Genomic DNA, 17,698 nt, shown 5'->3' on the forward strand with positions numbered 1-17,698 from the left:
ATAAAATGGGCTAGCAAAACACTTGCATACAGGTGGGTTGAGTTGCATGCATCTCATACTATTTTATCCCTGATTGAAGGGAGAGAAAAGAAGGGCAGGGGAGAAAAGGGAGGGAAAGGAAAGAAGGAAGGGAGGGAGAGAGAAGAGAAAAGTGGGGAGGGAGAGGAGAAAAGGGGGGAGGGTAAGAAAGCAGTGAAAGAAGGGAGCAAGGGAAGAAGTTGAGAGAAAGAAAGCAGGGAGGAAAAGAAGGGAGGGAGGGAAAGAAATAAAGGAGGGAGTTGAGGGAGGATGGGAGGGAAAAAGGGAAAGAAGGGAGGGAAAGAAGAATACACTTTGAAACAATCACTGCCCTTCACATGCAACAACATACAGTAATTACCATCATTCAAGTAATGAAACTTTTTAAGTGTCCGTTTACTATTTACATTAGCGCTGAGTGTTTATGATTAGACATTACAAGCTTATCCAAGCAGTGCACAGACGCATCCAGTCTGTTAGTTACTAAGACCTGCAATAAGCAGTGCGCTCGCAGATCCACCACAGCTGACAAGGGGAGGCAGCATATCGGCACAAAGTCTTCAACTCCAGCCTCACCTTGTAAGCATATCCCCAGGCAACGGTTTAAAGGAGCACTGCCTGTGAAGAGCGACCTTAATCAGCGCACGTGCCTTGTCTTCTCTGTGAAAGTCTGCACTTTATCGATCACTGTACTGTGTGCTGGCTTTTAAAGAGAGGATAGGGCAGATGTGCTGCCCCTCCCAAATCTGCCGCCCTAGGCACCAGCCTTATTGGCCTAGGCCATAATACGCCCCTGTCCTGTAATCTAGAGGCTTTTACAGAATGATTCCCAGAAGCATAAGGTAAATTGTGTGACCCTATCATAAACAATGGTAATCCATGAAGGTGAAATACTTAATTTAGTAATATTGTGACAGTAGTATTTGTATTGGGTAGACCGACAGTTGGAATAAAATGTGCCATCTTAGAGAAACAGTGTACTATAGCCAACAGAGTGTTGGGCCTTTCAGAAGCTGGTAAATCCACAATAAAGTAAATTGTCACATCACTCCAAGGTCTAGTAGGAACTTAAAGAGGCAGTAAAACACCTGCAGGGGTCTATTGGAATGTTTAGATCTGGGACAGGTATCACATGCTTTTACATATGCTTCTATGTCATGGTACATATGGGGCCAACCATAAAGGCCTTTTAACTGAATCCAGAGTCTTGAAAATTCCCCTATGTCCTGACATGGGATTATCATGACAGTGTTGCAACGGCTTTAGGGTCAGTTTACGAGAGGCGCGCTAACAGTTTGGGTTTATCGCGGCTGTTTGCACGAGTCGATTGTAGCGTGCGTATTGCAAGTTGAAAGTAAATGCAACCTCAGAGCTCTGGTTAAATGTTTCGGGAAACAAAAAAGTTTCACAAAACAGATTAAAAATAAGTTTAAATGCACAGTTACACTCAAAATAACACTAATAAAAATTATTAAAAAAAAATATTGCACAAAAAAGTAATAAGGGCTCAGGGAAAAAAAAGCAAAAAGCTTTAACATAGAGATACATACATATACTGTACATGTCTAAATATGTATATATGTGTGTACTTATGTGTATTTATGTATTTATGTGTATATGTATTTACAGACATATATACACATATAAACACATAAATACATATGTATACATATATAGACACATATAAACATGTAAGTGTATTGGAGCCATTTGCAGTCAAGTAGATGAAAACATGTTAAAGCATATTTATGCAATATTCATTTTAATAAAGTGTTATAGTGTGTATTTACTGTAAATATTTCACATTCCAATGTCCTGCGCAGAATATGTTCTTAGTATTTTTTAATAGATATTCCTATACATATCTGTATCTATACCTACTGTATATATAATTATATAGATATATAGGTATAGATATATATTCTACCAAAATATACTCATATATATGTAGAAATATGTATTTATGAATTAATAGAGCATATTCTTCTATGTGACAAACATTGGAATGTGAAATATTCATATTTTCTTGTCGGGTTAGCGCACTTGAGAATATGCAATCGTGTTTGCTCATGAGTAAGGGTGTTATTTTTTTTTCGACTTTTCTTGCTCCATTGACGTCTGTGGGGGAAGTAAGCTTTTTGCGCACACTGGGTTAACATGCGAGCTGGAGCGATAAGTACTGCTCCACTCGTAATATGTCCCTTATTCGGGTGGCTAATGCTACAAACATTTTGCCATTGTAAAAGTAAAGATCATTGGTTTGAGTAAGTTGTTGAGGTAACAGCATTGCTGTTCCCAAATTACAGTTTGTATTGTTGTTTCTAAATGTTAAAGGATCAGTAAACACAGTAGATTTGCATAAACAACAAATGCATGATATAAAGACAATGCAATAGCACAGAGGGGCCGAATTATCAAGCTCTGAATGATCTAAAGGTCGCTGCTCCATAATTTGTCCGCCTGCTTTGAGGCGGCGGACAGAAATTAACCCGATCAAATACAATCGGTTTGGTTGACACCCCCTGCTAATGGCCGATTGGCCGTGAATCTGCAGGGGACGGTATTGCACAAGCAATATATATGCCTATAGGGGTCAATTTATCAAACTCCACAACCGGTCCGCCTGCTCTGAGGCGGCGGACAGAAATTAACCCGATCAAATACAATCGGTTTGGTTGACACCCCCTGCTAGCGACCGATTGGCCGTGAATCTGCAGGGGACGGTATTGCACAAGAAATATATATGCCTATAGGGGTCAATTTATCAAGCTCCACAACCTGTCAGCCTGCTCTGAAGCGGTGGACAGAAATTTACCTGATCGAATAAGATCGGGTTGATTGACACCCCCTGCTAGCGGCTGATTGGCTGCGAATCTGCAGGGGGCGGCATTGCACCAGCACTTCACAAGAACTGCTGGTGCAATGATAAATGCTGACAGTGTATGCTGTCTGCATTTATCGATGTGTGGCGGACATGATACGCTACATCGTATCATGTCCGTCCGCACTTTAATAAATATACCCCATAGTATCAATCATTACTATATATCTATACTATCTATCTAGCTATCACAAACAAATGCAATTAAAGGATATTAAACTCAAACATTTTTATTCATGCGTACGTTAATAAAAGAAGCAATTAAACATTTTAAATATTTTTGCATTAAAATGTTAAAAATATTTTTAAAAACAAATTATAAAAACTAAAACTGTAATGCATTGTGAAATAACTTTTTTCAGATGCAATGAAGAAAATGATGACTTTAATATCCCTTTTATTTAAATTCATATCTCCATCAACTCAGCTTTTTATTGTGTATTTTGTATTTTTAGTGAGAAAAGTTTTCACTTTTTCTCAATGCATATTAAAGAAATTATTGGCACAGATTTGGCTATATGATTTAAAGGATCATTATTTTTTGCTCCTGTGTTAAAAAAATACATTTTTACTCATGCATGAGAGAGGCTGATTTACACTGCACAGTCATAATTTTTCATTGTTGGTATGAAACCTAGAATTAGATTTTTTTTAATATACAACATACTTTTTGCTGGTTCTTTTTCTATTCCATGCAATGCGTACTCCTTGATGTCATAAACATAAATAAAGCCAATACTGTCTGCTACAAACATCAATGCATCATCTTTATCGACGGCAATACTGCTGACTCTGTATCCCATCCGAGACTAAAGAAATAAATAAAAAAAATCATTAATGGATTGTCAGAAGTTTGGCATTTACATATATATCAGCAATTTTAAATATGAGTCTTGAAATAAAGTAGAAAATAATTCCAAACAGATTTTAAGACCACAAGCTTGTCAAATTTAAAAAAAAAAAAAAAAAAAAAAAACAAAGCAGAGTACAATATCCTAACACATATAACAACATTTTGAAAAAATTAAAGTCTAATAAATAATAGAAAAACACAGCTTTGCAATTTACTTCTATTATCTAATTTGATTTGTTCTTTTGGTATCCTTTGTTGAAAAGCATACCTAGGTAGGTTCAGGAGCTGGGAGATAGCTACTGATTGGTGGCTGCCTATATATACCTCTTCTCATTGGCTTGCCAATGTGTTTGACTAGTTTCCAATAGTACATGGCATCTCTTAAATAAAGGATAAAGAGAATGAAGCAAATTGATCAAATAAGTAAATTAGAAAGTGGTTTAAAATTGTATGCTCTATCTGAATCATAAAATAAATATTTTTGGTTTTATGCTCCTTTAAATCTCCACACTTTATATTAGACATTATTGACAGTGTCAAAACCACTTGTGCATTTATCTGTGCCACGAAGTTTAGTTGACGCTTTGGGTATTCCATTTCTGATACATAATTAATAAACTAATCTGTACTTGTTAATGTAGAATGCCTACCGTAGGCTGCAATTGTTCTTTCTCTACCAGCAATATGATTACTAAGGTTCACTAATGTCAGTAATAGAGTTTAAAAGTTTAATGATCCAACCGCTAAAGCTGCTAAGTTATAAAAAATATGTAAGTCCCAGAAATACTAGGGTAGAAAAATGGTTTCAGGCATTGCAAAAATAATTTCTAAAAGAAGATTTTTAGGGTTTGCTCACATATTTCTTAATTTTCTCTTTAATGTGTTTTCAATTATACATTTTACCTGCTGAAATGTATTAAATTGTTTATAAATAGCTTTTTTACCTTTATTTCTTCATTTGAAATAGCTACTGTTGAATGTTTATAGGGCTATAAAAATGTGCTAAAATATCGATCATTGAAATACACAGATCGAAAGAAATAATTATTACACAACAAATCACACTTACTTTTTTTTTTAAATCCTAGACTTTAAACATATATAAATGGCACAATTTTTTTTTGCGATCGCAAAAATTCCACTAGAGTTAAGCTTTTTGAGCTAGTCAGGTTGCGTTCATATTAAAAGTTTCAAAAAAACTTATTTTGTGCTAGTGGTAACCTGAAACGCTTGAAGCTTTCAAAACTAGGGGAGTGTCTTGTGGAGCGAGGCAGAGATTTCCACAAGACGGGAGCCAGTCTGGAGAAGTCCTGTAAATGGGAGTGCAATGAGGTAACCAGAGAGGAGGAGAGTAGGAGGTCATGAGCAGAGCGAAGGGGATGGGAGGGAGAGTATCTGGAGACAAGTTCTGAGATATAGGGGGGAGCAGTGCAGTTGAGGGCTTTGTATGTCAGAGTGAGAATTTTGTGTTTGATCCTAGAGGCAAGAGGAAGCCAGTGAAGGGATTGGCAGAGAGGTGCAGCAGATGAAGAGCGACGTGTAAGGAAGATGAGTCTGGTAGAGGCATTTATTATGGATTGTAAAGAAGCTAGGTGGCAGGTGGGGAGACCAGAGAGGACAGAGTTGCAGTAATCGAGACGGGAAAGAATGAGAGAGTGGATTAAAATCTAAGTTGTGTCTTGTGTAAGTAAGTGTCTAATTTTCAAGATGTTTTTAAGGTGGAAGCAGCAGGCTTTAGTCAAGGACTAAATGTGAGGAGTGAAAGAAAGGTCAAATGTGACCCTGAGACATCGGGCATGTGGGGTAGGGGTAATGATGGATTTGTCAACAGTTATAGAGAGATTGGGGGTGGAGATTTTGGAGAAGAGAAGGGGACCGAAGATAGAGCCTTGCGGTACTCCGACAGAAAGTGGTGACGGGCAGGAGAGGCCCCAGAGAAGGCTACACTAAATGTACAGTTTGATAGGTAGGAAGAGAGCCACAAAAGGGCTGTGTCCCAGATGCCGAAGGATTGGAGGGTTTGGAGCAAGAGAGGGTGGTCAACTGCACTGCTCCCCCCTATATCTCAGAACTTGTCTCCAGATACTCTCCCTCCTGTCCCCTTCGCTCTGCTCATGACCTCCTACTCTCCTCCTCTCTGGTTACCTCATTGCACTCCCATTTACAGGACTTCTCCAGACTGGCTCCCATCTTGTGGAAATCTCTGCCTCGCTCCACAAGACACCTACCTAGTTTTGAAAGCTTCAAGCGCTCCCTAAAGACTCTACTGTTCAGCGATGCATACAACCTATGCTAACCTTACTTTATAGTATACCAGTTCCACTCCTCCATTGCTATCCCCTGAACCCCCTTAGCATGTAAGCCTAAGAGTCCAGCTGTTTGTAGATCACCTTCTTAAGAGCTGACTATAACAGTGCAACTCTTGGCAGGGCTCTCTACCCATTTGATCCCTATATTTGTTTTGTTGTACTCTTCCTTTGTTTATAGTGCTGCGGAATCTGTTGGCGCTCTACAAATAACCGATAATAATAATAATAATTGTCTGGGATTGCTGTGTTCCTTGTTCAGAAAATAATTGCCTGGTATTTCGGCGCTGGACTGACCGTAATAGGCGGGATCAGACTAATATACTACAGGAAAGTTCTACTCTGTGAAAAGCATTACTGGGCTAAAAGAAGCTGCACCTAGGTGGTAAATCGCCATAGAACAGGCTAACAATAATATTGAGCCAGTTGTTCGTTCCTATGAGTGTGCTTCTCTCTCTGTGTGTGTATATATATATATATATATATACATACAAATACATCTTTAGCAATATATCTGTATGTATCTCAAAAATAAAGTACTGTGGCGTTTTTTTTTTTTTCTAACTCCCGAGATCTCATGTCTTTGAGTCCTTATAACATTTTGTGTGCAATATTTTTTGGGAATAATTTTTATTAGACAGTGTTAATATGTGTGTAACTGTACTTTGTAATGTGAGGGTGATATTTGCGCTTTACTTAGTAAAGCCAGCGCACACAAATGTATTTGCGCTGGTATTACAAGTTAGGTGCTTTGCACGGAAGCATTGCACTCACTAGAGCGTGCTTCCATAGGCTCCAATGGACATGAGAACCTTGTGCAGTGAAGGGGTAAGTCACGCAGCGATGGGCAGCAGGTCTTAAATATATATGTATATGAACATATGTATTTATACTTATATGTGTATATACAGATATTAAGACATACATATATATGTATATAAGCATATACATATATACAGGGAGTGCAGAATTATTAGGCAAATGAGTATTTTGACCACATCATCCTCTTTATGCATGTTGTCTTACTCCAAGCTGTATAGGCTCGAAAGCCTACTACCAATTAAGCATATTAGGTGATGTGCATCTCTGTAATGAGAAGGGGTGTGGTCTAATGACATCAACACCCTATATCAGGTGTGCATAATTATTAGGCAACTTCCTTTCCTTTGGCAAAATGGGTCAAAAGAAGGACTTGACAGGCTCAGAAAAGTCAAAAATAGTGAGATATCTTGCAGAGGGATGCAGCACTCTTAAAATTGCAAAGCTTCTGAAGCGTGATCATCGAACAAGCGTTTCATTCAAAATAGTCAACAGGGTCGCAAGAAGCGTGTGGAAAAACCAAGGCGCAAAATAACAAGTCAAGCGTGCAGCTGCCAAGATGCCACTTGCCACCAGTTTGGCCATATTTCAGAGCTGCAACATCACTGGAGTGCCCAAAAGCACAAGGTGTGCAATACTCAGAGACATGGCCAAGGTAAGAAAGGCTGAAAGACGACCACCACTGAACAAGACACACAAGCTGAAACGTCAAGACTGGGCCAAGAAATATCTCAAGACTGATTTTTCTAAGGTTTTATGGACTGATGAAATGAGAGTGAGTCTTGATGGGCCAGATGGATGGGCCCGTGGCTGGATTGGTAAAGGGCAGAGAGCTCCAGTCCGACTCAGACGCCAGCAAGGTGGAGGTGGAGTACTGGTTTGGGCTGGTATCATCAAAGATGAGCTTGTGGGGCCTTTTCGGGTTGAGGATGGAGTCAAGTTCAACTCCCAGTCCTACTGCCAGTTTCTGGAAGACACCTTCTTCAAGCAGTGGTACAGGAAGAAGTCTGCATCCTTCAAGAAAAACATGATTTTCATGCAGGACAATGCTCCATCACACGCGTCCAAGTACTCCACAGCGTGGCTGGCAAGAAAGGGTATAAAAGAAGAAAATCTAATGACATGGCCTCCTTGTTCACCTGATCTGAACCCCATTGAGAACCTGTGGTCCATCATCAAATGTGAGATTTACAAGGAGGGAAAAACAGTACACCTCTCTGAACAGTGTCTGGGAGGCTGTGGTTGCTGCTGCACACAATGTTGATGGTGAACAGATCAAAACACTGACAGAATCCATGGATGGCAGGCTTTTGAGTGTCCTTGCAAAAGAAAGGTGGCTATATTGGTCACTGATTTTGTTTTTGTTTTGTTTTTGAATGTCAGAAATGTATATTTGTGAATGTTGAGATGTTATATTGGTTTCACTGGTAAAAATAAATAATTGAAATGGGTATATATTTGTTTTTTGTTAAGTTGCCTAATAATTATGCACAGTAATAGTCACCTGCACACACAGATATCCCCCTAAAATAGCTATAACTAAAAACAAACTAAAAACTACTTCCAAAAATATTCAGCTTTGATATTAATGAGTTTTTTGGGTTCATGAGAACATGGTTGTTGTTCAATAATAAAATTAATCCTCAAAAATACAACTTGCCTAATAATTCTGCACTCCCTGTATTTACAGGGAACACACAGATCCCCATAGATTGCAATGTAAAGACACTTTTCAGTGCCATTTGTTTTTCTAACACCCCACATCCCCTTGTGCAGTTATTTAAAAAAAAAAATGAAGATGCTCATTTTTTTTTTTATTTTAATAAGGAACCTCGCACTGTTTGTAGGGGGCAATTGTGGCACATTTAGAAAAATTAAAAAAGAAATCTGATCTCTGGTTAATTTTTGGAGTGCTAATTGCTACCTTGAGCTTGCAGTAGCAATAAACAGCTACATGTAATGGCTGGTTATTTATTGCGCGCCTGTAAATGGGCAAATTTGCCTGTTTAGGGGCGTGCAATAAATTAGCGCTCCACTTGTAATCTAGCCTTTAATGGGCAAGAATGCCTGCCTTTAAAGTCTAAACATCTTTCTTTTGTAGTTGTTGATTTACCCATATGGGGGACAAGGTTGATCAAAATATAACAAAAGGCTACTAAACTTATATAAATATAAGATATTAGACGCTAATGCAAGTTAAAATTGTACTAGCAATATAACATTTAAAATTGTATCCTCTTAAAATATTAAAGTGAATCAGAAATCGGTCGATGTATTGGCTTTATACTTAAAATAATTTGATTGTTGGCCACATTACAACTCAAAAGTATTTACAAAATCACTGCGCCCCTAATTAACACTAACATAATAAATCCAAACCTGCAAAAAAAGTTGACTTTCAAATAAAACATAATGATACTAGATATATCTAGAAAAATGTTGAATTAAAAGCTACTAGATTATGGAAAAAGTAAGATTTCAAAATCAGTAAGAAAAATGATATTCAGAATACACTAACATGGAAAAATATACATACTGGTGTGAAGTTAGCAAGTAGTTTCCCTCCATTAAGCACATTCCAGAAGTAAACACAACCTACAAACAAAGGGAATCGATGAATGAATTAATGAATGAATGATACTTGTTTAACTTCTATTCATGTTTAAATATTAACTCTTGTGCTTCCCCATTATACCTTGAGGTCCATTGGAGACAAGACAGGCTGCTTCTTGTAATGTAGTTTTTCGTGTTTTCAGAAAAAGGATCTTGCTAATACTGTTATCTGCAACTGTTCAAAAATATAAATATATAGTTTAGAAAATTTCTAATTCTTTTTCTAAAAGTTTTATCTATTAACATTTATTAGGTCATGAAATAAAACATTTGGGCTAGATTACAAGTGGTGCACAAACTTTATCCCACAATATTGAAATATCACGCCCACACTAACTTGCACTCACAAGTTGAAAGTAAACGCTACTGCACGAGTCGGGTTAGCATGACTGAAGTCCTTGCGTAAAGGATTAGGGTTAAATAAAAAGTTGCACCAAAAACAACATAAATACATTAAAATAAAGTGTTACACTCATATATACACTAATAAAAAATATTCATATAAATAAAAAAAATTAAAAAAGGGTTAAAAGGCATTTTGTATTTGACAAGGTATTTGAATGTGTATGTGTGTATACATGTGTATTTATGTTTATATGTGTATATATGTACGCATATAAACACATACATACACACATATAGATATATACTTTGGAGCCCTTTCCACTCAAATACTCTAAAATGTCAAAAATCATTTTAATTCAATTTTAATATTTTTTAATGTGTTTTACTGCGTATGTACTGTTAAAATTTTACATTCAAATGTTCTTTACATAGGGGAAATGTTCTTTGTATTTTTATATATATATATATATATATATATATATATATATATATATATATGTATATATATATATATGAATATATATATATATATATACTGTGTGTGTGTATATATATATATATATATATATATATATATATGTGTTTATACCGTTTTTTAAAAAGAAAAAGAACATTTTCTTCTATGTGAAGAACATTGGAATGTAAAATATTCATAACTACATTCGGATTAGCACTGTAGGTCTAATGCGGTGTTGAGTTAGCGTACAAGAGATAAGTGTTAGTTGTTTTTTTCCAGTTTGCGAGCTCCATTAAAGTCTATGGGGAGGAGAAGTTAAAACAAATTCCAATTTACATCTGTTTTCTTATTTGCTTTGTTTTCTTAGTCTCCTTTGTTGAAACAAATACCTATGTAGGCTTAGGAGCAGAAACGCACTATAAGGAACTAGTTGCTATTGGTGGCTGCACATATATATCTTTTGTCATTGGTTAACCCGATATTTTCAGTTAGCGCCCAGTAATTCATAGCTTCTCCTTCAACAAGAAAATGAAGTTACATTTGATAATAGAAGGAACATTGTATGCTTTCATGTCCCTTTAAAGATCTTGATCCAATACAACAATTTCTACTTCCTGAACTCTCATCTTGTCATGAAATCTGTGTGGCTCCTCTTTCAAAATCATTCAGCGACCACCACCTATATTATGAACAAAGAGTAAATCCTCAATCCTGTTCTTATGGGTTTTATATTCCATGTCTTTATGAGCAAGTGTATGCATATGAAAAAATTAAAAGTAACCAAATGAGAATTTACGCTTCTTGGGTTAGCACAACTAAAGACCTAGCAGTAAATTTAACAAGTGCCGGGCGGACATGATTCGCTGTAGCGTATCATGTTTAACATTGCATAAGCATTTCTAGCGAAATGCTTGTGCAATGCAGCCCCCTTACGACTGCTGCTTTTTAACTTACATTTTCGGCAAGCAGGAAATGATTGGTGTAGAAAGCAGCATCTGCTGCTTGTAAAATCTACCCCCTAGCGTAAAGTGTACGGAGTAAAAAAAGTTGCACCAAGCACAACATAAGTGCATTAAAATAAAGTGTTACAATCATATTTACACTATCTGATTAAAATTATTCATTGAAATATTAAAATATTTTTTCAGGGGGGCGGAGCTACCCGCCATTCAGAGCAGACCTTGTTTAAGAGGAGCTCTGTTGAAAATAACCTGCTAATTATCCCTATTGAGGATTAATCTGGTCATAACTGTTAGCTTTTGGGCACCCACTCCCCTATGAGACTACTAAGAAAAGTTTAGACCTGTTAGAGAGGCGTTTCTGGACAGATCTCTTGCTCTAGTACAGACCGAAGTGAACTCCAATACAAAGAGACTGATGGTGCGTCCGTTGGGCCTACTAACCTCCGGAGGGCCGGGGGCTCCACTCCGGGGACCAGCTTATTCAAGATCCACACTTCCGCTGGGATAACCTTTACCCTACTTTGTGCAATCCGCAGATGAACCCCTGCACTGACAGCCCTCCATCAGAAGTGAGAACCTTACCTGTATAGCAGCTGAGCATTGACGGACACCTCCCCAACACCCACCTATACCTACCGCTACTGCTCCGGAGGGTCGGGGCTCGCTCTGGAGCAGATAAAGCATTGCCGGCAACATCTTGGCTCGGAGTGGGGGTAAGACCCGGGGCCAGTTTGATGACACAGCACGTGGCCCAGAGGCCTCTTAGATCTACCATCGAGGGCCGCAGGAGCCTGAAGATGCTGGGAGACAGAAACCGGAGGCGAAAACATAGGGGCAGCCTACTGGGAGTCTACATCAACCTGAAGACCTCAAAGTACACCACTTGCAGAGGGACCAACGGAACAGACGGAGCTCGGAGCGACGCAAATGGCCGCCATCTTGGCTTTGCGGCCTACCGGACATACAGGCTTTCTGCTTCCCCAAACAAGTGGCCGCCTACACTGCAGTGGTCCCTGGAGACCTGCCAGCTGGGACAAACATTGGGTGAGACCTATATTTTACACCCCTGCAGAACACATCTCATACCTCCCACTACTACCTATGCCACATGCAATGCATGGACAGGCCCCCTGCTATATACCCTAGGTACACTGTGCCACATTCTGGACCCTTCCCTTGGGGTCACACTGAGAGCCTCCTATATAGGGGCTCTAACTGAACTAAGATTTCCAGCGGTCACCTTATACCTTAAGGACTTGTCCATCCACCTATATATTAAGTGAGGAGTTATGTATATTGGCCTCGTCACCCTGCATAACGTGGCACAAGAAGAATCAGCTTAATTTATAATATATTTTCCCCTCCTACTTGATCACTATCATTTCAACCTCACAGCTTAGAGGGACACCAGGATTCCTTCTCCCTAGCATGCTGTGTTCTACTATCACTGACGACACCAGAGTTGGACATATGATTAACACCTGAGCTCCCTAACCCTCAGAGGTTGACTTTGGCCTGGTTTAGCCACACCATCTATATAATACCTCTTGAGTTTAGCAGGAACTGCAGCCACTACACGTGCTGTCTTTTACACCCACCCTGCCTTGTCTTTACTAGACCCATTTTGTCAGTTGCTGCACCAGCTTGTTTGTCTTTGAGCCTCTAGCTCAAAGTGGAGTGTGATACTACTGTTTAATTCCACCTTGCTTCTACAGGTTATCCACAACACACGTAGTCATTCAAGTTGAATGTCATATATTCTGTACACTATATTATTTTATCGCAAGGAATATCTGTGAAGTTATATATAAAAAAAGGGAGTCTCTTTCCGGCTCAGCTTGCCTGAGCTGGTCACTTCCCCTCTCCTTTTCCCCTTCCTTAGAGTCATATCCCTTAGATCCTTAGACGAGAGGGGGTACCCCTCTGAATGTGGGATAGTGTAGTTTTCTATAAACTGATTTTATTAGGGGCACCGGACCTCAAGCAGTAAAATTTCAGAGACATGCCTCATACTTCTAGGAGTCAAGTGAAGGACCCCTTCCTGTTACTAAAAAGATAGTGTATGATCATTTTACTCAATCTGGAAAAGCACCCATCATGGATCAAAACACAGAGCTAAGTGACCCTGAATCATTGGATGCAGAATCTCAATCGTGATTGCACTCGGTGACACCGTCACATCACTACAACACTAAGTCTACTTTACAGAAGATGCTCACCAACAAGACATGCTCTATCATGCAAGAGATTCAGTGTTCCTCTGCAGAATTGAAAAAAAATATTTCTGAGATAGGCAATAGAGTGGACGCACTTGAGCGTAAACAGGATGATTTGGCGGTTGATCAGACCAGCTTGCTATCTTACACTAAAAATCTTGCGGAACAGCTAACCCAACTGGAGTTTAAAATGGCTGACATTGAAGACAGATCCCGCAGAAACAACATACGGTTCAGAGGGATTCCAGAGAGTGTCGTGACTTCTGACTTACAAACCTTCTTAAGAGAACTCTATATGGAATTGGTGGGCTCCCCCAGAAGGACTGGTGGACACTATGGAAAGAGCCCATAGGGCCTTGAGATCTAGATCTGTTTCCATGGAAAAACAACGTGGACTTAATAGTCTGCTTCCATAGTTACATCTATAAAGATAGGTTGATGCAGGCTGCCTTCAAGAAACCGCTACTGTCAGAGAAATTCAGCGACATCCTGCTTTTACCTGACTTATCTGTGCACACTTTACATATGCCGCAAGACTTACCAACAGGTCACTTCAGCCCTCAGGAAAGCTAATATTAAATACTGCTGGGGGCACCCCACAAACCTAGTGGTCACGAAAGATAACCATACTTATGTAATCTCTACTCTCTCTCAGGGTCTGGCTCTCCTTGCTTCTTGGGGTCTTCACTCAGTACTTTCTCCTCCACTACAGGCTGGGTCAATCCGAAACTGAGAGCTTCGGCTCCTGAATGTCCATCAAGAAGCAAAGGGCAAAAAGGTCTAAAATAAACCCATCTTAGGGTTTTAACTTGAACGTCATCACTCCTGACTCTCCCTTTGTAGGGACAATACAACTTTAAGTATTAGACCTACTTTTGGAAATATATCTGTAAAGTTAATGTTAGTTCACAGGTTTATATGCACTTTATGAAACTTACCTTGTGTGAGTTGAATTTTGCACTACTAATCTTTTGTTATCCTTCTTACATTGTCTCCTTTTATATGTTAAATGTAGCTATGTCTGCGGAGCAGGGTTAACATGGTTGACTTTTGCTCTTCATTACTGTTCTCTCCCCTTCCAACAGAAGCCCAAGCTAGGGCTCCACTGAGGTGGACTATTTCCGCCAAATCCTCTCCCCTTTTATATCTGGTCCTTTACCCCCTCATTTCCACTTACCTAACTCCCCCTACTGACCCATACACTCCATTACTGACTCCTATGTCCTCACTTAGGATTTTGACACATAATGTCAGGGGCTTAAACTCCCCACACCAGGCATAGCCTCCTGGCCAGAACCACTCAAACACCACAATCCTAATGTGGTCTTTCTTCAGGGCCCCACCACATAATATCAAAGGACTATAATACATTAGAGTACACCCCTTTTTACAGAAAGCCAGAGGCACTGCAATTCTGATCCAAAAAAGAATAGCTTACGAGCAAATCCAGGTCATAAAAGACCCCCTCAAGCTAGGTTCCTAATTTTAGTTTGCAATTTAGACCATGTCAGCTACACTTTAGTGCCCATTTATCTCCCCAACTCTCACCAACCTAAGTATCTCAAACGAATTCTCCTTGCAGCTAACCAGGTTAAAGTGGGCAGAGTTATACTAGCGGGAGACTTCAATATGATCTGGGACCCAACTCTCGACAAAAATCCACTGGATGCATAAACAGACTTTTGACAAAATTCCGTCGTTATCACTCAATTTACCTATACTGACATGTTGGAGATCCCTTCACCCCAGGGATAGGGACTACACCCACTTTTCCCACCCACATAAAACGTATACTAGACTGGACCCCGTTTTCTGCTCAACCGGAAACCCCTGGATCTAGTTAGAGTTCCAACATATCTCTATGTCTATGGTCAGTCATGACTGTCATGGAAGCCCTCCGCTCGACGGAGAATAATAGCACAAAGTACTCCTGGCGCTTCCCCCACCAGGTCCTTCTGGACGTCCTCTTTAAAGAAGAACTTAGAGAATATATAATTTTCTACTCCCAAATGAATGACAATAATCAGGTCCGAGATGATACTCTTTGGGGTGCTGCTAAGGCCACCTTTAGAGGTCTTATCATAAGGAGACAAGCTTATCTAAAAAAGCTGTCGGGCCTACCCCTTTCCCGCTCCCACATAGAACTATGAAGTTTAGAGCTTTCTAACCGATATGCACCCTCAGACACCATTACCGAACAAATTACTGAAAAAGTCACAGGACCAGCACTCACTTCATAGGAATGTCCCTTTAAATCACTTTAAGGTGGATGTAGGTTTTCAAGCTAACAAACAAGTTAATATATCAGACAATTATAGACACAGGGGGCCAATCACAGCATCATAGGGAGGGGTTCCTCACAAAGAGATCACACATGACCTCCAATACATCCATATTCACATTTAACCCCTACACTCCTGCAGTGAAATGATCACCAGTTAAAAAAAAATGCAGCAAGTTGCTTATTCTACCACACAAATGTACAAATAACATGCATTGGTTAATTTCATAGAATCTGTTGAATATAATATAAACCAATATTTCTATTCAAAAGAAGACACATAGAAAAAGCATGAAAAAGCAACACATTAAATAAAAGGAAGCAAGTCAAATTCCCGATTTAACCCTTTAGGGTACATGGTATCTAGTTTCCAAATCCATCTAGCTTCTCTGTATAATAAATCCTTAACTCTGTCACCCCCTCTAATGCATCTAGGGGCCTGGTCAATGACCATATATCTAAGTTGATTAATTTGGTGGCCTTTCTACATTTCTCCATTACCAAACAAATTACGACACTCAGAAATCACATTAGCCAGATAGAACTAAAGCACACTCAAGCTAACCTCCTTAAGATGAAACAACCCTTTTATTAAGAGTAACAAAGCAGACTCTTTTGGCTAATAAACGCAAACACAGGACAAGTATATCCAGAATTCACCATATCCAATCTGGGAACCAGACTTATCAACTACCTTCACAGATAGGCACGTGCTTTGAGAAATTCTATTTGAGCTTATATAATTTGGAAAAGGAGGCATGTCACTCTCTAGCCACCACTTCAGACATTTGTGTGTTCTTGAAACATCTGAAGCTTCCAGCTCTCTCAGATGAACACCGAGAGTCCCTTACAGCCCCCTTTACGCTCAAAGACATTAAAAATGTTATCAAAAACTTAAGCCTTTAAGGCATCGGGGCCTGATGGATACTTATGTCAATGAATTAGCACTCTTACTCCTCAGGTTTTTAATCAGGCCAAAGAAGAAGGAAAGTTTGCCAGGGAGTTTTTAGAAGCCACAATAATAACTACCCCAAAACCCCAAAAAGACCCGTACCTCTGCTCTAGCTATAGGACAATTTCTTTGATAAACTTAGATGTTAAAATCTATGCCAAATTATTAGCGAATAGTATATCCATGTTACTCCCCCACCTCATTGATTTAGATCAGGTCGCGTTTACCTGTGCAATCCGCAAGCATTTTTGGGTGCTTCCTTACCAGACAAATCACTCATATCTATTGACATTACACTATATGGTGAATACCTGGGCATACCTGCTTTCTTTTGTTCCATGACATTTTAATTGTTTTTATATACACACACCAGTAGTGTTTTTCATATTTTAAATTATCTACTATTAAGTGTTAAGTTTTACTATTAACCGGTTCCAGTCAAACTTCACTGTAACTATACACAGCTTGTACATATGATATAGTTGCTAATTGAGTGCTCTGGACTATCCATCTTTCTCCTCCCTTTTTTCTAAATATTATCAGGATAGTGAGCACCCCCCATACAATATGGAATATGGGATCATGTCCCACTAATACATAGACAAAAATTGTTTTTGACTATGTATATGAATATAGAATAATTTGGGGATATATATGAATTTTGTAATTTTCCCTTTTCTTCTCTTTAATATATTTATACCCAACCAAGAAGGTCCTGATAACACCATTCACCTACTCAATATCTTTACTGAATCCACCAGATTGAATAGGTCATTCTATGTCATCTCACTCGATGCAGAGAAAGCCTTTGATCGCATACAATGGAGTTACCTATGGGATGCCTTAGGACCTTTGGTTTCCAAGAACAAACCCTGACAGCTATTCAAGTGCTTTACTCTACCCCCCAGTGATGGTTAAAGGCCTAGGATTTCACTCGCTTCCCTTCCCAATTTCTAATGGCACCAGGCAGGGATGCCCCCTCTTGCTTTTGCTAT

General features: G+C 39.1%; 1 protein-coding gene across 1 annotated transcript in view; it reads right to left on the reverse strand.

The window, feature by feature from the left end:
• LOC128652635 (WD repeat-containing protein 64-like) overlaps positions 1–17,698 on the reverse strand; it is a 385,941-nt gene that overhangs the window by 86,586 nt on the left and 281,657 nt on the right. Inside the window, exons 22-24 of the mRNA XM_053705567.1 lie at positions 9,573–9,665; positions 9,414–9,472; positions 3,567–3,708 (exon numbers count right to left, since the gene is read on the reverse strand). Of these exons, the coding sequence (XP_053561542.1) occupies positions 3,567–3,708; positions 9,414–9,472; positions 9,573–9,665 (294 nt within the window). The remainder of the gene's footprint in view (positions 1–3,566; positions 3,709–9,413; positions 9,473–9,572; positions 9,666–17,698) is intronic.

Source organism: Bombina bombina, chromosome 3 (assembly GCF_027579735.1).
Source record: "Bombina bombina isolate aBomBom1 chromosome 3, aBomBom1.pri, whole genome shotgun sequence".
In the NCBI taxonomy this organism is placed as follows: Eukaryota; Metazoa; Chordata; class Amphibia; order Anura; family Bombinatoridae; genus Bombina; species Bombina bombina.